The 21,113-nt window shown below is 39.3% G+C and overlaps 1 protein-coding gene across 2 annotated transcripts in view; it reads left to right on the top strand.

The window, feature by feature from the left end:
• Window positions 1-599: 599 nt before the first annotated feature.
• Window positions 600-21,113, top strand: part of SEMA3C (semaphorin 3C) — a 117,877-nt gene continuing 97,363 nt past the window's right edge. Inside the window, exons 1-2 of one of the 2 annotated variants that reach the window (XM_030961134.1) lie at window positions 600-726; window positions 3,814-3,954. In XM_030961134.1, coding sequence (XP_030816994.1) covers window positions 3,852-3,954 — 103 coding nt within the window. In that variant the 5' untranslated portion in view covers window positions 600-726; window positions 3,814-3,851. Of the gene's footprint in view, window positions 727-2,056; window positions 2,541-3,813; window positions 3,955-21,113 lie in introns of those variants that run through there. The other variant, XM_030961135.1, reaches the window with a different exon arrangement.

Genomic DNA, 21,113 nt, shown 5'->3' with positions numbered 1-21,113 from the left:
CCCGGCGGGGCAGAAACTTTCCCGGAGAGTTTCGCTCCCCGCTCCGGGCGCGATGGGCCGGGGGCTGCAGCGGCCGAGCCCCGCGGGGGCCATGCGCGGGCGCTGCGCCCCTCAGGCCGCCCTGCGCGCCTCTTGCGCCCCTCAGGCCGCCCTGCGCGCCCCTCAGGCCACCCTGCGCGCTCCTTGCGCTCCCTGCGCGCCCCTCTGCCCACCCGGCGCCCCTCTGCCCGCGGCGCTGCCTGGGGCGGGCGGACGGGCCGGGCGGCAGCCGGTGGCGCGCAGGGCGGGGTGTGGCCTCGCCATTATTTATGAGCTCCAGCCCCTATTTGCTCAGCTAATGATGCACCGGCGGCCGCGGAGCCTCGCCTCGCCGGAGCGGCGGCCAGGGCAGGGCAGCGCCTGTAACTGGAAACCAGCGCCGGCACCGCGCCGCTGCTCCATTCACTCCTAGGTGCGTGGTTGCGCGCAGGGGAGAAGCGCTCCCTGAGCCTCAGGAGTCCACAGCCAGGATTATTGTGCAGAGGAGCCCGGAGTATCTTTGCAACCAAAGAGACTTTTCTCCTTTTTCCCCTTTTTTTTTTTTTTTTTTTTTTTTTTTATTTTATTTATTTTTTCTCTCTGCCGTGAGCCAGGTTTGGAATTAAAATGTTCTGGTAGCAGGAGTGGAGTCTATAAACTCATAGAAACCAGATAGAAATCGGTATTACTGCCGCTTCCAATAGCCGGGTAAGAATAACCTAAAGTTCTCTTTCTTTTCTGTAATAGATGTGAAATGTCTGTGATGGTTGGAATTTGCTGCTGTTCACAGATAGTTAAACCAATGTTTTCCAAATTGGCATAGTCCGTGTTTGGCAGGGTTTTTTGGTCTTTTTTTTTTTTTTTTTCTCCTTCATTTCTTTTCTTTCCTCTGCCAAATGATTTTCTTTACAGGATTTAGGGGTAGGACCCAGGCTGTAGCAGATGACACCTGCACAGCACTTCCTAGCAAAGCGATACTTTCCAGAAGCCATGCAACATGCTGCCAGCGACCTCCGTGGCAGGGAAACTTCACTACTTCACTTTCGTAGCGGTTTCTCTGTTTGTTTACAGTTAAGACTAGGATGTAAGAACAGAAATGCAATTAGACACTGCTTTTTGTCTGTCCTGTAGGATTCTTTTCAAGTACTTGCAAGGCTTTAGGTCTGTGTGTTGTCAGCAGAGATCATGTGCACTGGACGTGCTGAATATAGTATCATGACTTAGTGAGATAAATTCAGAGCTGGGATATAAGCCCAAAGCAAGAGTCAAACCTGCAATGAGCTGTCAGTTACCAGCTCTGTAAATCTCTGAAATTAAACCTATTTCCATTAGGTAACTCACATGTCAGACACCCTGAGGTACCTTTTTGTCCCTATATGCATTTATGATTTATGTGCTTAGCAGCTGGGTAGGAACCATGCTGCTCAGCACTTGAATCTTATATTTGCCTGTCACTTCTGTGTTAACGGTGAAGATATGCAATTTGAGCAATGAGATGTAGCAATGTTTCACTCCTCTAACTGATTACACTAGAATTGGCAGGAGGCACGAGAGTGGGAGGGAAAAGAGAGCTGAAAGGGTTTTTTTTTCTATTATTGTTTCCTACAGTATTATTTAAAGGAGGAAGGAAAGGCACGCACTTGTTCCTCTTTGACTTTTTATCTATATTGCAAAGAAAGCATAGTGTTACTACTGTAAAATACTTATCCCATTGCGTCTGTTAAATTACATGTTCTGTATGATTGGCTATTTATTTTGGCCTGACAAAGAAATTTTATTGAGATTTAATGCCATTTCTCTCTTAGAAGAGGAGTAAGTTAAAGGATATCCCATGGGCAAGTCACAAGGTTTTAAATTTAAAGCCCACAAAGCAACATTAGTACTAGAGTTCGTGCAGCCTGTTTAAAAATTATTCTTGGCAAAAACTCTGCAACTATCATTTTATTAGTTAACAGACCCTTAGAGATAATTTGGAACTGGGCCAGAATGGATATGTTTTTTCCTATAGACCCGATCTGTAGCTGGCAAATTTCTGACAAGGTTGTTTTTGTCAATTAGCAGAGTTGTAGAATTACTTGATCTCCGTGCATTTCTCAGTACTCAGAGCAGATAATGAAGGAGAGTTTAGAGTGTGGGCTGCAGAGCTCTGCGCTTTCATGCACGCTCTCCTTCCCACCCCCAGCCCGGTGTGAAGTCCTCATGCAAAGAGAAGCCTTTCCAAGCGATTTACAGTGAGTGGATGGGGAATGACAGGGGTGGTAACGAGATACGGGGCTTTTACCGCTAAATCAGTGGTGCAGATCCAGGCCAAGTTAGTGCTGACCTAAAGTCATCCCTGCCTGACAGCTCATTCCTGCCGTGCTGGGGTGGTTACAGCCGGTCCTTTAAGGACAGGTGTGAACCTCAGAGGGACAGCATGAACGAGGCTGTAGAAATATTGGCTGTAGAAATACTGGCTTCCACTGGAGGGACTGTAGTGCTGGAGCAGAGCTGAGCTGAAGATTGGCAAGCTGACTGCACAGGTAACAAGTCTCTTAATAAAAATAAATTTACAGTCTTTAAGGATATCTTCTAGCTGTAGGGGTTGTGGCTTTCAAAGTGCTTCCTGTTGCCATAAAATCAAATATATCACCTGAGTGATTAACTAATAAGTGGTGTCTAGTAGAAGGGCTATTTACATCAAAAAAGAAATATATGTATATATATAAGCAGTGAAGTAAAATGGGTCTAAAATGATGGTGTTATGTATTCTCACTTTTGCAACTGAGCTGACAAAGTTGTTACAATAGGCGAAATGAAGTTTGCACTTCACAGTTTTTGGAGAGATGCAGTTTAGTAGCAGATGTGATACAAATATGCACTGTTCAGCTTCTAATGGTGGCTGGGTTTTTTTGGATCTGGTCTAAAGTCCATTAGAAAAGCCACTTTCCTCCAGTGATTCCAGTAATCTCAAGTCCTTCTTGAACTAAGAAAAGATACAGAGTTCTGGAGGGTTTTCTGATTCTCTGAGATGCTCAAGCTTCTCAGCAGCTAACTGCTATAAATGAAGGTTCAGCAGATGTGCAGAAGTAGCAGATATATCGTGTGGTATCATTGTCCAACTCTGCCCTGTAAAAGTCAATGAGAGCAGGTGTGTATCCTGAAAGCAGCTAGCCCAAAAAGCAAACGTTGACTAACAGTTTCAAGTGTGTTGAAATACTTTTGGTTTCACAGTTTTGAAATTAATGACATACACAGTCAGAATTTTTTTAAAGAAAAACTTGAGGGTGATTAGAGAACTTGCTAAAACTTAAATCTTATTTCCAAGCACCTTTGATTTCAGATGTTTAAAGGAAAAAAAAACACCCCAAACAACCAATAACCCAAACCTCTCCTGCCCCCCTCCCTTAACATGAGAGAGAGATGTCTAAAAATATCAGCCAGATTTTTATTCGTGAAACTTTATCTCCTGTCCTTGCTTTGCTCTGCCTTGACATTTAGTATAATTATATTTCCAGCAGGTGGAATTGTCTTCATTTTAAATGAACTGAGTCTAGTGCTGTAGTCTGCCCTAGCCAAAAGCTGGGCTCTCTTGGTTCCTACTAACAGGCAGAGAGTTCCTCTTGTGCCAGCACAGAAGACTTGCTGGGGAAAACCACTTTCAGATGCACAAAGGAAAAACAGGAGTGCTGTACCTCCTTCACATCAGTAATTATGGCTTCAGCTGGAAGAGGCCTCCAACACAATCTTTCCATACTTTTGTTTTTGCTCCACAAGATTGTATGAGAAGAGTAATGTGATATATCTCTCTTTCAGGTTTCATTTCTTGGATATTAAGTTGCAAATCTGAAGAGATGGCACTTCTTGCAGTGAACGTGTTGATTGGGATATTTATTTACTTTAGCGGTGTAAAAGGATCTTCCCAGCCTCAAGCAAGGGTGTTCCTAACATTCAATGGTAAGAAAGAAGATAAACATTCTTAAGCAAATATTATGATTGAACATTTTCTTCTTAAATTCAATAACTGAGTAGAAACTGGCATTTTGATCTGTGTCCACAATTACAATTTTTGGTTTGTTGCTGAGGCACCTGTCAGCCTAAATTTGATTTTCTTACCAGAGTCTACATATTGCAGTAGATGCATATTTAATATATAATTAATAATTAGTAGACTTTTCTCTTTATTTTGGATTATTATGACTTACTAACAACTAAAGGCTTGTTTCCTATCTGTAATTTTGCTTGGAAAAAATATATCACATTACATGTGGTCGAGATTATTAATGATTTGAGTTGCTTTCCTTTTCAGTCAGCTGAAACACTTCATATTCTGAAAATGAGGCTGCCTGAAGTTTTACCAAAATAGTTAGCCAGGCACAGAGTCCTTTGGAAAAATTCCATTCCTTGTGCATTTTGTTCTCTGTGTAGGATGTACATAGCCTGTAGCAATCACTGATGCCTTTATACTGTAACCCAGCAATGGAAATTATAATTTTCAAAAGAAAGTTTCTTTTACTTCTGCAGTGCTGAGCAGTACCTCATTGCTGCAATTACACCAGTATTGGTTTTAATAGTAAACTAACTAATTCTTCTGGTCTTAAATGCTGATTTTAGCCACCACTTCAGACTGTGTGTGTTCTTCAGCTTACAGTGCCTGTTAAATGTGAGCTGAAACTTTCTGTCACTGATTATACAGGCATTGAGTTTCTCCAGCCCTCTGCCTTTTCTGTGATTTTCTTTGAGGCATGAGGGCTCGCTACTTCCTGCACCAATACTGCTTGCATTAGGATGGCTTCTGTGGTTCATTAGTGCAGGGATGCCCTGCCACTGCCTTGGGAATACTCTGTGTGCTCTGAACCATCTCTAAGAATTGCTTTAAAAATAGGCAGAGCTAGTAAGTATCTCAAACTTCTACTTGCTACAATGATCAATAACTATGTAAACATGAGACTGAGAGACATTCAGAAGGAGACTGTCAGGTTAGACCTTCAGCAAATACCAACCAGAGTTTGAATCATTAAATTATAGAACAAGGGGCCCTAAACTGATGAATGCAGTACTTAATAGGTGTAGAATAGCATGGCTCCAGTAAAAGCAATAGTAGGAATTGAGTTCCAAGAGAGAATTCCAATGAAGAAGTAGGGATAAGAATTTCTTTTCCTTGTTTATAGTCTGCACTGGTTTTGGTGGAGATGGAGCTGTTTTGGCACAATTCAAAACAGAAGCAAGTTTGGCTGTGGTTGTGTGTTACGTTGCAGGTTTGCCACAGTTATGCACAGCAGGCTGTTTTAGATTGCCACATCATCTCCTTGGTGGCCTTGAAAGTAATCTAAGCTTCCCTTGATCTCTGTTATGGCCATGAAGTAGGAAGTGTTCATGTTTTGTGGTATTCAACCTTGTGAATGGGAAAGAATTATAATGAGAGGCAAATGGTTTTAACAGAAGCTCAAGAGCTTTTGTCTCATCACAGGTATCCTGCAAGGCTGAAACAGTGTAGCAGCCATAGGGCAATTCCCAAACTTAGGAATTAAAAAAAGATACTGAATTAAAACTTTAGTTTCTGTGTTCCTGAAAGGAGGTTGTCCCTCCTTCCTTTAGAAGGGGCTATGACAGCTTCATGCTGCAGTGACCCCTTTGTCTGGTCAGGTTCTTGGGCCCCAAGAGCTCTGTCCCCTGTGCCAGCCCTGGGGACACAGCCTTGCCTCACTAGTTCCTGCTGGAACCCTCCTTGGCTGCCGTGGTTAGAGAGACTTGCAATGCTATCTGATTTTCTTAAAACTGACTTTTTACTCTCCCTAATACTTAACAGCCAACCTTTAAAAAAGAAATTACATTTTTAGGTCCTAAATTTTTACTGGGTCTTTTGAAGTCATAAAAGTAAAAAAATGAATTATGTGATTTTACAATATGAGAAGTATGTCCGAAATAAAAAGCCAAGCTTTTTGTGTAATATATAAACAGAACTTTTATTTTTAAACCTGATTTCCAGATGGTAAGAAACAACTTTCATTATGTGAAAAGAGTTTGCAGGTTGTTGTGTATACCAAGATAATGGCCCCACCTGTAGTATGAACTTCTGTTCTAGAAATCATTGTTTACTTACATGAGTAGAGATGTAATAGAAAAAGGTGAAACTTCGTATTGTTCTCTAGCTATTGTTCTCTAGTGTCATAACACATTTTTTCTTCATAAGCTGCTTCATAACTTCTTGTTTTTAAATCATGTAGAAATACCAAGTTATTTGGCAGTCTCCTTGCCCTGAGAAGCTGTCAGTTTTTATGGAGAATTGTCACTCTTTTAAAGTGCATCATTTGAAAATAAAACCATAATTAGGACTCCTTATGTTTTAAATGACATTAGACAATGAAGACAAGTCATTCAAGCTTAGGATACTTATGTGATATTTTTCAGGTTCTGAATTGGATTTGGCTCAGTGTCTACAATTACATTGCATAAGTTTTGGGGGTAGAGTGTATACAGGAGGAGAAAATGAGTGATGCTTTTCAAAGCTAACCTGCTCCTTCAGGATCAAGTCAATTGAGCTTATTCACATTGCAGCATTTCTCATGGGAAAATCCAGCAAGTATCTTGACCTATTCTGTTTTTCATCAGGAAAGATAAAAATGCGAATCATTTGAATCATGGGCTGCTTTTCTCTTTGCCATCTACTTCATTAAGAATCAAATGTAATTAAAAAGTGCGCCTGGGTAATACCTCAAGAGCCTGATAATAGGGATTTTGCAATTAACTTCAATGGATGAAGGACTGCAACCCTAACTTCTGTTTCTGAAATCAAAAGCCTGGCCCCTTGTCTAATTAAAATGTAGTTCATGCCTTAGCTGAGGTTGTTAACTGTGGGTATGACGTGAGTGTGGAACTTAGTGCTGTCTGCACCCTGAGTGCCTTGGAAATTGCTGTGCTGTACAGAACCCTGAGGCCTGATTCCTACTGCTTGCACCTTGTATAGCCATTTACTCAGCTGAAAGGAAAGGTCAGGCTGGAGCTGAGCTGCTGCTTTGCTCAGGTGAATGTGGTAAAGCAGGGGACTGTGGAGAATCAGCCAAAAGGGCTCTGGGTGTGCCTGGGGTGATTTTGTGACCTAATTGTCCTGTTCAAGGATGATGGCTCAAGCCACTGGTACCTGTACAATGTCTGCACTTGAAGAGCTGCTGCAGCTGAAGAAAAAAGGATGGCCCCAGGCTTTTCCTATTCTGCAATTGCAAAGATGTGAAGCCTGTGGTGCAGCAGGTGCAGCGGTGTTGGGAATCATCTGCTGTGTTCCTGTTGAGCCTGCAGGAATGAGGGAATCTGGGATGGGGGAAGCAAAGGACTCAACATGTCTCCCTGCACTATTAGTGCACTATTCCCCCTCCTGCCTCTTCTGGCTCCTTGTCCCTGGAATAGGTATTTTTTAATCTACTTAAATCACCTATCTTGATTTAAAGCGCCATAGTTTATTTTCTCTTCATAGCAAAAGACTTACCTTATCTGTTTATGAACAATCAAGTGTGGTGCCTGCTGTTTCTCAAGCTCCACGCATTCCTTCTTGTCACTGCATGTTCCTGAACAGATAATTGGGAGCTGTATCCTTCAGTCTTCACAGGGAAAAAGCCTTTCTGAAATCAGTGGGAGTATACCAGAATAAGGAAGGACGGACTAGACTTCAGGTTGGTGTCAGACTTTGTTTCATTCCAATTCCAAGAGAGTTGGAATGAAACAAACATTTTGGGGTTTGTTGCAGACCTAAAATGCTGAGCCATACCATTTTAACATCAAATTCTGAATTGATTGAAGCAGATAGAGTTTTTTTTTTTAATATTAAAGCAGATAGTGTATTTTTTAAAGTACACTCAAACGAACCTTCTTTGGGATTTAAATTTATATGGTGATACACAACAAAGTGATAATTTCACAATTCACTGGGAACATTTAATACATTCCTGCCTTAAATGTCTGGTCTAGCAGATATTTCCCATGCAGATTCTTCTATTGTCTGCAGTGAAAATTCCATATGAGAAGTGGATCAAGGCTAATTTGCAGACAGTTTTGTTCTTCTCTTTGTTATAAAATTACTAGAACACGTAAAGGAATTTTGAGAAAGTATCAGTCAGATTCATTAATGACAATTAAAGTGCATAAAATGTCACCAGAGCAACAGCAGCACTTATTCAACTGTCAACATATTTTAAAAGATTTAATGCAACCCCTGTGGTTACCCTCCAGGAAAAATAAAGGAACTGAGAACCATTTTCCTTGAGCTCTTGAGCAACAGCAGTACAACTTGTTTTTAAACAATCCCTCATTGTAATGTTAATGTTACCACAGTTAATAAAAAGTTCATTTATTATTTGGGGGACTTTGTGCTGATGACAGTCTCATAGGCTAAGGTTTACACTCATATAGTTGATTGGATCTTTTTTGGTGTATGTGGAATGAAAGCTATTTACGAAATGAAGTAGAAGTAAAGCCTTAAAAGAGAAAAAAGGGAAAAAAAAAGAAGAGATCCATGGTTTAATTTTGTTTACATGCAGAACTTACCTTGAATGTTCATATGGTTGCTTGATTTTCAGCAAATTGTGGGTAATATTTTCTCAAAATTAACTGATTTGGGGCTCTCACAGCTTTGTGGATCTTAAGTAATGTTAATTTATATAGTGTTGAGCACCAACAGTGTGAAAATTTTTCCAATTTAATTGTCTCTCACTGGAGATCTAAAAAACTTCATTTGAACATACCCAACTAAAAATAAAATTATTTTTTATCTTTAGTAGTGAAGATTGGTTTTTTTACAGATCATTATAGAATCACAGAATGTTAAGGGATTGGAATGGATCTTAATGGACCTGGTCCCTGACATGAGCAGGGATTCCTCCCATTAGACCAGGTTGCTTAAGGCTTTATCCAAGCTGCCCTTGAACACTGCTGGGGTTGGTACATCCACAATCTCCCTGGCAACCTGTTTCAGTGTCTAACCACTCTCCAAGTACAAAAATTCTTCCTGATACCTAAATTTGCTAGCCTAAATTTGCTCTTCTTTCAGTTTATGCCCATTTTTCCTTGTCCCATCACTCCTGTCAAAGAGCCCTTCTCTGGCTTCTCTGTAGCCCCTTCAGATACTGGAAGGTCTCTGGTGGCTGTGAGGTCTCCAAGCCTCCTCTTCTCCAGGCAGAGCAGCCCCAACTTTCTCAGCCTATCCTTGTGTGGGAGGTGCTCCAGTCCCCTTATCAACTTTGTGGCCAGCTTTTGTTTTGCTCCAACAGTTTTAAGTTCTTATTTTGAGGACAGCAGAGCTGTGGTCAGTATTGCAGGTGGGGTGTTGAATTGACAGCTGTGATTGTTACAAATTATAGTCTTTGGGGGTGATTTTTACACTTCTGCCTTCTCTTTTTTTTTTTTTCTGTGCCTTTTTTGTTTGTTTCTTTATTCTCTGTTATATAAACAGAGGCTTATTGCTATAAATCTTGTAATGAAATTGAATTGCTTGGTTATGAGTTAAATGTACCAAAAAAAATCAAACATATTAAAGGAAGCATTACTTAAAAACTTCTGAATTCTTTCAAGAGTTCCATGGTTAAAGGTTCTACATGCCAAATGACATTGAATCAGCTTATTTTCACATTCCTGTTCAGTGCCAGTGTCTTTGAGTTGGCTTCATTGTCATTATTGTTGACATGAGTTTACAGGAGAGGATAATTTATTGTTTTTGTATTTAGTTAAATTGTGTCATGTGATTTGACTTCAGTTGTGAAAATGGTCTTGCAATAAAGCTGAAGTCACAGGTGGTGTTTGGTCCAGTTCTGTGTTTGTGCTCTAAAATTACTGTAAGTGGTACCCTCATGGGAAAGCACAAAGAAGTATGTCTTCAAGGTGTTTAATTATCAGGCAACAGAGGTGTCTGATGATTAACCAAAGGTAGTTAATTACCAGGCAACAAATTACCAGCCTACAAATTTGATCCTGCTCTTGGATGAAGAGCTCATCTGAATTTGACAAAATTTGTGAAGACTTGTTTTTTTTTCTTGCACACTAATAAGTAGATCTGTTATCTAAGAGATGACTTAATTCCTTTAATCTCTTTTTGTTCCTGAACACAGTCAATTTGACCTGTATCTGAACCAGCTGTGGTTTTGTTTGTTTTTTTTAAATTTTGGTATGGAAAAATCAAACTTTATCTTAGAACAATTTGACAGATTCTTCACATCTTGGCACTCTCTGCTTGTCATAGAAGAAAGCAGCTTATCTTGGCCAATTCCACTGCTCTGTAATTACAATTCTTTCTTGCATTGCCTGTCCAAGGCAAATGCTGAAGTCCCTACGTAGGCAGTTATATTGCCGTTATTCTACAACACATCCTCTTTTTATGTTTAAAAAAATGTGATGAGAGAGAAATGGCATAGACATTTCCAATACCCTGTTTCTTTCCAGTGTTTGGGTACCAGTAACAAGAGCTCCTCTGTGAGCTCACAGAGCTCCTACTGGATGAGCTCACAGTGCACTTTGAAATGTGGAGCTGCGCAAGCCTTTGTGTGTCTCAGATGTAATTAGTGACGTGACTCACAATAATTACTCATTTTATTGAAGTGCGTTGACTGAGGTCCTGCCATGAATAAATACATAGACCAAGAACTTCTGCTGTTATTTGAACTGGCCGTTCCCACAACATGTGTGTTTTGTTCTTTTTGGTGCTGACTTTTCAGAGTTCTCAGTAACACTCCTTAATAAAAAGACCAGGCAGTGCCTCAGGGGAAGGTCTGTGTCTTAGGGACATGGTTTACTGATCCACAGTGCAGCTCCTCAGCTCATCTTACCTCATCTTATATTCAGACATCCCTGGCTCAGCAGACACCAGGTTAAAAGAAGGCTGTATGTTTTTCCCTGTTCAGTTGATTACAGAGGTGGGGTCTCAGGGATACAACTGAGTAAAAGTTCACTCATAACTGAGTAAATCAGGGTGATGATGTATCTCTCTTACTGGGAATCAAGATAAATATGTATTTCCAGGAATGAAGAGAATGATTGTGATTAACAGAGGCTTTACCTTTTTCAGTGCAAACTTGATACAATTGCATTTGCATTGTTACTTCATCTGCCACTGATACAGCTTCTTCCAGGAAGCAGAAATCCTGGTAGTGATTTACTGGAGCTAAGAGTCAGGTGTAACAATTGAAGGAAGATAGGGAGTGATTGCTCTGCCTCTCCCATGAAACCATTCTGGAGCTGGGAGCTCTCATCCCTTAAGAGAGTTTAGCTCTTCATCTTATCTTTGTGAATGTAAGGCAGACTATTCCTCCTTGAGAAGTTTCTTGATTCTTTTGTGTGTAAGGTTGGTTGGGGTTTTATTTCCTGCTCCTTTGTACAGTATTTGGCATATTTCCACCTACTACTCTAACCCAACTAATAAGTTATACAAAAGTGAGTGCTACAAAAGTTCCTCAATTACCACAACTAATACCCCAGATTATGTGGAGACTTTTTTTTTCAGAAACACAATATGCATAGTTTAATTTATAATCTTAGAAGGCTTTTATTCCAAGGCAGCATTTTGAAGATGTGTCTTGCTGCCATCTTACATCTTACTTGCAAGAAATTAGGCCATGGTATTTCATCATTATCATGAAAGAAAAAGAAAAAAAATCTATCACCTTGATAGAAAAAGTCTCTGGAAAGCATTTCACCAGTAAAAAACTCCAGTGAGTGCTGTCAGGGAGTTGCAAGAAATGCAGGATTTATTGGGAGCTCCGTGTGTTGTTGGGAGAAGTGAATCTCAGATCTGGTGTGTGAAGGCCTTCAAATCACCATGAGCTTAGAGACTGGTCTGTGAGCAACTTTCAGGGCTGAGCTCTTAATTTGTGATTTAGCCACCATCTCCCAAGTGCTATATGTAATTTTTAATGACATTGATAATGTCATTGGTTTTGTTTGGGTTTTTAAAATTTTTATTTGGAGGCTGTAAATAAACACTTCATATGAAATACATCCTATTTTTGTGAGAATGTTTTATTTCCAGTAAAAATTTCAAATGCCAATATGATCTTGTGAAATGCAATTTTTAGTGATACAATGGGATGAATACTCAGACTTCTGAACTGTTCTGCCTAATCTTACACTCTGCTCTGGAATAAATTATTACCTCACCAAAATTATCTTCTAGAATGTGGATGAGGAGACATCACAATCAGCTGGGACTGCCAAATTTCTTCATGGAAAAAATATGTGTATTGGCAGTTGCTTCTATTTAAAAAAAACAAACCATGAATCCAAATTCTTTTAATTACAGGCACTGCTTTCAGCCGTGAAGAAGGCCAGAATGGCATTCCAAAATTAAAAAAAAAAAGGTTTTAAGAATTACACAGTAAATGTGTGATGTATTAAAATTCACTTTCAATTATCGTCTCAACTGTTTTCTCCTTTTAGAATTGCCTTTGCAATTTCACAGTTCTGATATTGCTTTGAAATGGAACTGAAAAACACAAGGTCTAATAAATCCCTCCCTGACAGTAATAGGCTTTCTCAGTTACATGTTCTCCTGATCATTGGTTGTTGTTTCTGTTGCTTAACAATTCTTTTCTGGTGTTTAATAACATTTCTCTTTGCCATTCTTAATGAAAATATATTTATTTTCAAAAGCTTTGAGTTGTGCAGAGTAAATCAATTTACTTCAGCTCAGAATCCATTAAATTGGACAAACATTTGTCTTCTTTTAACATCTGTGTAAATTGGGCTAGATCACTCAGTCTCCCAGCTCAAAGGAGCTGCAGAGTTAGATTTACAAGCATAAGAGAAATATGCAAGGCAAGTGTCTGTTCCCTTATTTAGCTCAATTGGCTGAAAATGATGAGCTTCATTTTCTTTCCTTCTCACGATGCAAGGTTTTGAACAGCAGAAGGAGAAGTACCATGGTTGATATGCACACTACAATTGATAGTGCAACAGGAAACTGAGGGGAAGACAGTAACAGTAGATGTATTCATTAATATTGAAATAATGAAATACTTTCATTATTTTTAATGAAAAAAGGCGTATTTTTTTAGAACAGTGTTATAGATACATCAGTTTGAAGCCTTCATTTTCTGTTTGTTGATCCCAAGCATTTTACTTGGTTTGAACCTAACACTGATACAGAAACTCCTTGAGAACAGCTACTGCTCTCAGGAGAGTGGATTTTCCTTATCCTCTGAGATATCCTCTGAGCTATAGCCATCCAGAGAATGAAACACTCTTTTCCTTGGGTCCAGCACTGTCACACACCTCTTTGGCCTTTCTGGTGCATTACAATGGCACAGGGTACATATCATGACCTGTACTTTCTATAGCCCTTAGGAGCTCCTCCTTGTCTGGAGCAAGCAGCGTGCATGCCTCTCATTGCAGTTTTCTGAGACAGTCTCTGTGTGAGTATGTTGAGTGCTCTTACAAGATAAATATCAAATTAGAACACAAAAATGTGAGCACTTGAATTTTCAGAATGGCACTTTCTGGGGTTTTTTAATATCAGTCAATTAAGATGTTATTTTCAAGGAGAGGCTTGGCATTTTTTCAAAAATTTACTTCTTGAGGCCTGAAAAGGCTTTAGTTGGCATGGAGAAGTGATCCCAGGCTTAGAGTTTGTGATGGCTTCAGCGTGAACACAGCTGGAATTTTTTAAGCTGATTTGACTAAAAACCCACTTCCTGCCACTGTTGAAAATAATGCACCATATATATATATATATATATTTTTTTTTACCTAAAGCAGACAAACCTACAGCAAAGACAAAAGAGTTTAAAGCCCCCATAAAGTGTTTTATTGTGGTTTGCATTAAGAAACTAAAACAGTGCATACACAACTTTTAAATATAAAAATGAATATGCCTGTAAAGCCATTACCTCTTCTTTAATAACTTACCATCTTTGTAGCTTTGGTAAATCCCTTTAAAATGAGAAGAGTGTCAGCCATTCATTTCTCCAGCAGTAACACTGTTTTGCTTTTGTATCCATATACTTGCAAATTTTAGACTTTTTAGACAAAATTTGGAAAAGTAAAGTAGGTAAAGAATCATTTGTCAGTATTTTTATTCCATGTTTTTTCAAGCTCCTTCTCTACTATTTCCTGATCTCAGGTGAATATGTTCTTAATTTCACAGTAATAGCTGAAAGGCTAAGCTGCATAAAATTGCAAAAATAATTTGAAGCTTTCAGGTGCAGTCAGGTGTACCACTGTGCAAGAGCAGTGCCCAGAAAGTGGAGCTAGGAGAAGACTTAGGAACTTGGCTGGCATAGTTTGGCCCACCAGTCAGGTCCAACAAACCACAGACTGTTTTTTATCTGATCACAGCCTTTCATTTGAGACATGGGAGAATCTGCTTGCACAGTGTGTGCTTCTGTAGCTGATGAATTCATCCTCCCCAGCAGCCAGAGGGTGAGCAGTGGGTTCATGAAGCACCAGCATGGTGCTTACTTACTGAAGAGAAAGAACATGAGTCTCACTGCATTTTTGGGTATATATGCCCCTGGACTAGTTAGAGCAGGCTCTGGGGAAGAAGGGCAAGCACAGGAATTCAGCATCTCCCCAGCAGCTGGGGAGAGCAGAACGACCACCCTGGTGCAGGGGCTCGGAGGAGGGTTTTATAGAGCAAGGCTGTGCCAGCTGAATCAATACAGGGGCAGGGTTCATACCTACTGTGGTAATTTACAGAGATGTGTTGGGTGGGGGAGACAATCTCATAGAATTAATTATGAAAACCCAACCAGCCAATCTTTCTTGAGTTGGATTTTTTTTTTTCAGATACAGGAATCTGCCTGAAATGATGACTTAATTTCAATTGTCTATTAAAAAAAATAAAAAGGTATGTTTTATTCCAGATTCTCAGTGTCATTGCCAAAGAACATTCCTTCATAAAAACATTCCAGTAATATGCAGCACTGCCATCCAGTGATGAGACCCCTCACTACTTATTATTATTTATTATTATTATTATTATTATTATTTGTGCTTATATCCAGTGCATTTTATGGGTACTGGGATTTTGGTATTGGTACTGGGGTCAAGCATTGAATGCTGGTTATGAAGCAGCCTGTCCTTCTCCTTGTACGCTCACTTCCTCTCTTACCTTGTTCTTAAAGAGGTGGAAGAATTCTGCCTGGATTTTTCCAAGAGGCCAGCAGCTGAGTTTATTCTATTCACCCTGTGTGGTGACTGTGACAGACAGTTATTTTCTTTTGCACAAGGGGACAGTGGCATGGGAAGGGGTTTATGGCTTGCTTATGGCTATTGAAAGCTTCCCTAGCCAGCTGGAGATCACTTTCACGTTGGGTTGGATGTGAGAGAAAACATGCAACGTCTAAGATCAACTAAACTTGAGATTGTGTGTAACATCAATAAACCACAGCACTCTGAATAAACTAGGTGGCCACTCACTGTTTACTGTTCCCTTTGCTTATTTTTCCAGCACTGTGTCTGTGACAGCCCCAACCTGTTTGCTGAGCAGCTTAAAGTGGGTTTTGCTCAAAATAGGTCTAATTCTTAGCTGATAGGTTTAAGTTCTATGTGGAAATGTGGGAGACTGTGGGACAATCTTTCACTAAAAGGCCCTTTAAAGAAAGCAAATATTTATCAGTGGAGAGTGAGGGGGTGACACAGGAAGCACCAGGAGGTGAAAGGGGCATGTAGAGATTACTGACAGGCACACAATACCGCACCCCAGCTCATGTAGTATAAGAACATTCAGCCTTAATGTCTGCTCCAGAGGTAGTTTCCAGTTCCTTTGAGGCTGACTTCAAATCTGATATCAGATCTTGTGTTGAAGAAAGTACACGTATGTTCTCTTAAGGTTCATTTAGGAGGCAAAATATTATTTTTCACATAAGAATGGAGCATAATTTTGGGCTACTGTGTCATTTAGGTGTTAAAGTTTGCTGAAGTCATGCCAATTAATTTGTTTTCATTTGTGGAGATGAAAGATTGGGGAAAGAGGTTGTTCAGTTTTAGACCCTGCCAGCATAAGAGATTCTGGTGCAATAGGGGCCACGAGGCTGCTGTGGGTGCTGGAACACGTGGTGAGCAGAGATTCTTGTGGTGGCTGTCTGATGGGGAGAGTCAGACTCTTCTCAGGAGTACACAGTCCCATCTGTTTAGATGATAGGACTTTTTTCCTTTTTTTTACTTTGTTTTTCCTTTCTTTCTTTTTTGTTTGTTTTGTTGTATATTGTTTTTACTATAAGCATACTGAGACATTGACACAGGTTATACAAGGAGGCAACAGACCAGGCACTGCTCCAGGTATTTGAGGCTCAGCTAGGTGAGGTCCTGTGCAAACCCACCTCACCTCAGCAGGTATTCCTGTTTTGAGTAGGATTTTGGCTGACACAACCTTCAGATGTCTTTTCCAACCTGCATGTTTTATGCTTCTGTGATTTTATCAGAGATCAGCAGGTGTGAGGGTTAAGACATTGGTATCTATTTTGGCAGAGTTTCCAGTACAGCTTATCTATTAAAGTAGTTCTGAAGAGGAAAGTTAGCTTCTCTGAAAAAGGTCAGAAATTTGACCCAGCTGACCTGGCACCTTGTGTGCCTTTGTCCACAATGAAAGCCATAAACACTCAGCATCAGGAATTTTTATTTAGGATTTTTTTCCCCTGCAAATTATTGTGCCTGAAGTGCGTGTTTTCAAGACTGAAACAATTTGCATGTTGTGTAAATTGTTTTCTTTCAGTAAAAAATAGAACAGATTTCCTTGGTGTGGAGGGTTGGTCCGAGTTGGTTGAATGGTGAAATAGAACAATTCCTCTTCTAAGGAATGGCAAAAATCCTAGATATGCAGCATTACATGGAATTATATGAGGACAATATCATATGATTCTATGTGTATTTTCTGTACATAATCTCCTTTTTTCTCTTGTTTAAGAAAAAGAGATTGCCTTCTTTTTAAACTGAGTTCTTTCATAACACAATGATTAAATCAGTATGTTACAGTGGAGCATGAAGTATGTAGCTAAATTTACAGGTTTAAATAAATTCTGTAATTTTTTTTCATTTATTTATTTATTAAATTCTATTGAATTCCTTTCTTACCAAATCAGAATAAAGGTTAAATTATATACGTAACATTTCTGACCATATTTCATGGTATAATTTTGGTCTCAGAACAGATACTAGATCTTGTTCTGGTTCTAGTTTATTCTCCAAGATTGTGTCTGTGTGTGTAATGCTACATAGAACAGATAAAGCAGATTCCTACAGTGCACGCTGTGTTTGGTGAGGTACACGTGTCTGCTTCTGGGCAAATTTTAAGTTATCTGATGTATTGCAGGTGTATAGCAAAAAATGTTTGCTAAAATATGATAAAATGCAAGTCCAGTTAAAAAATTCTGAATTACCTGGCCACATCCTGTTTTGAATGTGTAGCATCCTAAATTTGTCCAAGCTATTGTATTTTCTTTCATTTGAGTGGCTGAATTTGCGTATTCAAGCTCTGCTCTTTAGTGGTGTGTGCACATACATATATACCCAACACAGAAAAAATTAGTAACATGATACATACTTCTGAGCTTAAACTTTTTCTGTCTGCAGTTTATACTGTAATATTTTGAATATTTGGCAAATTCATTAGAACTGTATTGATTATTAGTCTGTACAGACTTAGGGAAGATTTCTTTACCCTCTTTGCAAGCCTGTACTGGTCTCTGACTGGCATTATTTATCAAAGTCCCTCTATTGTTGCTGTCTGCCATAGAATCATGGAATCTTGTGGCTTGGAAGGGGCCTCCAGCCAACATCATGCTCAGAGCAGGTCTGATTAGATTAGGTTGCTTTGAGACAAGTCCACTTAAGTTTTGAATAACTACAGTGGTGGAAATGCCACCCTTTAACATCAGTCTTCCAGTAGCATCCCAGCAGGTCATTTTACACATAAGTAAGAAGAGTAATTCTCTATCCCTGAAGGTGTTTCAGGGCAGGCTGGATGAGGCTTGGAATGACCTAGTTTAGTGGAAGGTGTCCCTGCCTGTGGCAAGGGAGTTGAAATTAGATGATCTTTAAGGTCCTTTGCAATCCAAGCCAGTCCATGATTGATTCTAGGATTTCCTCTTTTCATTTGCTTTTTAAAGCTGAAGAAACTCAGTTCTCTCATCTCTCCATGGAAGCCATGTGGTCCAGAGACTTTTATCTTCTCTTTGGCTTATTTTTAGTCTTGGAAAGTTACCCTGTCATTCTAATGGTGAGTTGCTCACTTCAGTATCTGCTCACCATCTCTTCACCCCTCTCCAAGTTCATCTCTGCATATAAAATGAGCAGAGTCTGACTCTGTGTCTGTTACAATAATTCATGATTCAGCCACTTTAAAATTGTACAAATCACAAATCTTTGTATGTACTTACTGGCTATTAAGTTGTTTTGGTGTCCATTTGGGGAAGAAAAAAGGAGGATTTTGTTTGCCTTGGTGTTGTTACAGTCAATGGTTGAGGTTTTTTTTTCCAGAGATTGTGAACAAATGTGAGTGTTTTGAGTGCCCATGGCAGTTGTTGAATGTTTCTTGAAGCTGAGTTTGATGATATTATGAGGAAATCACCTGCCAGCCATTTGTAGAGGAACTTCTCTATAATTTTCTGAGGATGCCCTTTGATTCCTTCCCATAAATCAATTTCTATATACAGTTTAAAAGGAAAAGCCTGTTTATTAGTTCCCTATTAATTTACATTTTTGGGCATTTATTCTTGTCACTGGGGGAAGCCAAAGCATTGTATCAGTTGGCAATACCAAAATATCTTGTATATGAAGAATAAAATAGAATAGATCTCAGTTCACTTCTTTAGATTCTCAACAGATAAATTCATTCTCTGTGTGGTAAAGGATAGGTGGATTTTGTCTGAAAAGAGATATTCATTTCCATTTGATCTGCCTTAATCCTGAGGATATAGGTTTGGATCCCAGAGCTATTGAAAATATTAACTTGATGCTTCCATCAGCTTTCAAAAGCTCTGTGATTGAAGGTCTCAGCAGCTGTTATCTACTATAATAAATGCCAATGATAAAAAAGACTAGATAAGCTGAGGATTTTTTATTTTTCTAAGAGCAAATAAAGGTATTTTTTTTCAAAATTAAGTTAGGAAAAAAACCCCCTTTGATCATTTCTTTATTGATAGAAAGTACCAACAAGATTGTTCTTTTCTACAAATACTGCTTAGGATTTGGGGGTCACAGTTCATTGCAAAATATTCTGCCTCTGTTTGCCCAGCTGCCACACCTCCTCTGCCTTGTCTCCTCCTGTATGTGAAGAAAGAGGCTGAAAGCAAGGTAAAGGGAATAACAGGTTTAGTGCTGCTCTGCTTGTAGGCCATAATCAATGTAAATGATGTTAACAGGATTAAGACTTTTTGCATCCATGTGCATATCCCACCCTAGAGGAATGGTACCCTAGTATTTAAGCACAGGCAACATAGAACAATCTCCTGGTGTGGTTTTAGCTATATAGTGACACGTACTGGTGACCCAAAATACAGGAATAAGTCGTGCAAGCTTTTTTATTTCAATTTTTTCTTTGTGGCGGGTGGGAGAGGTGGTGCTGCTGCTTTTTTGTTCTTTTTACTGTCAAGTCAAGGTTGAAACAACTGGGAACTGCTTCTCCAGCATAACCTGGGTAGTCAAGGCAGAATGGGCCCTCAGACAGAAGCAAGCCAAAATGTCAAAACCAAAGGCAACTCTTAGGGAGAAAAAGGATATGGGAAGGATGTTTCTTTAATCTTTCATTCCAACTTCAATTTTATGGATGTTACACACAAATTAAAGTAAGATTATATTACAGAACTGTGTGTTACAAAACCTTATGGCACAAAACTTAAAGAAAAAAAATTCATATTCATGTCAGATGCATTTTAATTTCAAAATGGTCCACAGAGTTTATGCCCAGCATATCATTTGTATTGCAGCAGTCTTTCTCTGTTTTACATGTTTCCATTTGGTTTTGGCAAAACAAAAGGAAACAGTTAAAAAGACATTTCTCTGTGGAGACATAAAAAAACCCTTCTGAAGTCCAGTGATGTTACCGAAGTTTGGATCATAGTCATATTTTTCAGTGGTTGCAGTATTTCAATTAGAAATATGCATTTAATCACTCTCCACCCTAAAAGAGGGTGTGCAGTTATGAACACAGCAATATCTGATAGTGTTCAATGATGTCTTCTGTTGTAAGAGAGTATTCAATTTCCTAATGAATGTTAGAATGAAAACAGAGTAGATTAAAATCAGTTTCTATGTTTTTATATTTTTTTATATGTCCAAACTGCAGCATGAAGCGTTCATCCAGCTCAGAGCTTTCAGGGCTATGGATGTGGTTTTGCGTTAACAAGGTGGCATTTACATGTCTTGGGACAGACCTTGCTACTCCTCTTGGCAGTGATTAAAAGGACACACGTGTGCTACTGTCCCTTCCTCACTGCCCATACCAGTAATTGCCACCTTGTATTATTTATAGAGACTGAGTTGGTTTACAGTTTTTTTTTTCCTGCTTTTCTCTTTAGCCACTATCCAACACAACTGCACCCAAGCTTTTTTTGAGGTTTGTCTGATGGAAGCAAAATTAAAGATTTTTGTGTACTTTGCTGTCTTATGACAACTGGCAGCAACTGAAATGAGGCATGTCAAGTGACTACCACAAAAAGAAGTCAGTAATTTACAAGTTCAGACAAAGGTTGAAGAAACAAACCTTCTCTGTAGTTGTTCTGTCTTGCACAGTCTGCTAATATTTTCACATTTGAGACTATCTAATTTTCCTAATTGAGAGAATGTTACACTACAGTTGAGAAGAAAAGGCAAAATCAAAAGCAGAATACTCTCATTTTCTGCAGAGCAGTGCTAATGCTTATGTTAGTCAGTGAGAAAAACATGGGGGTGGATGAGGAACAATAATTCATTACTGTCTCTCCTGCAGTCGATTAAATATGTCTCGTACATTGCTGATTAAAGCTGCCTTTTCTTCCATAATAATAAGAAGAAGATTAATTGGAATTGGGATGAGACTAGGACCATTTTTCCCAGCATATCAAACCTTTAGTGGAAGGGAAAAAGTAAAACCCAAATGCCTGCCTTGCCAGGTTTAGTTGGATCATGCAGTCAATATCCAGAGCTTGCAGTAGGTGCAAAGTTCT

This window comes from Camarhynchus parvulus, chromosome 1A (genome assembly GCF_901933205.1).
Source record: "Camarhynchus parvulus chromosome 1A, STF_HiC, whole genome shotgun sequence".
NCBI classification, from domain to species: domain Eukaryota; kingdom Metazoa; phylum Chordata; class Aves; order Passeriformes; family Thraupidae; genus Camarhynchus; species Camarhynchus parvulus.
Note: the sequence above shows the minus strand (reverse complement) of the source record. Positions and strands in the feature narration are given on the sequence as shown.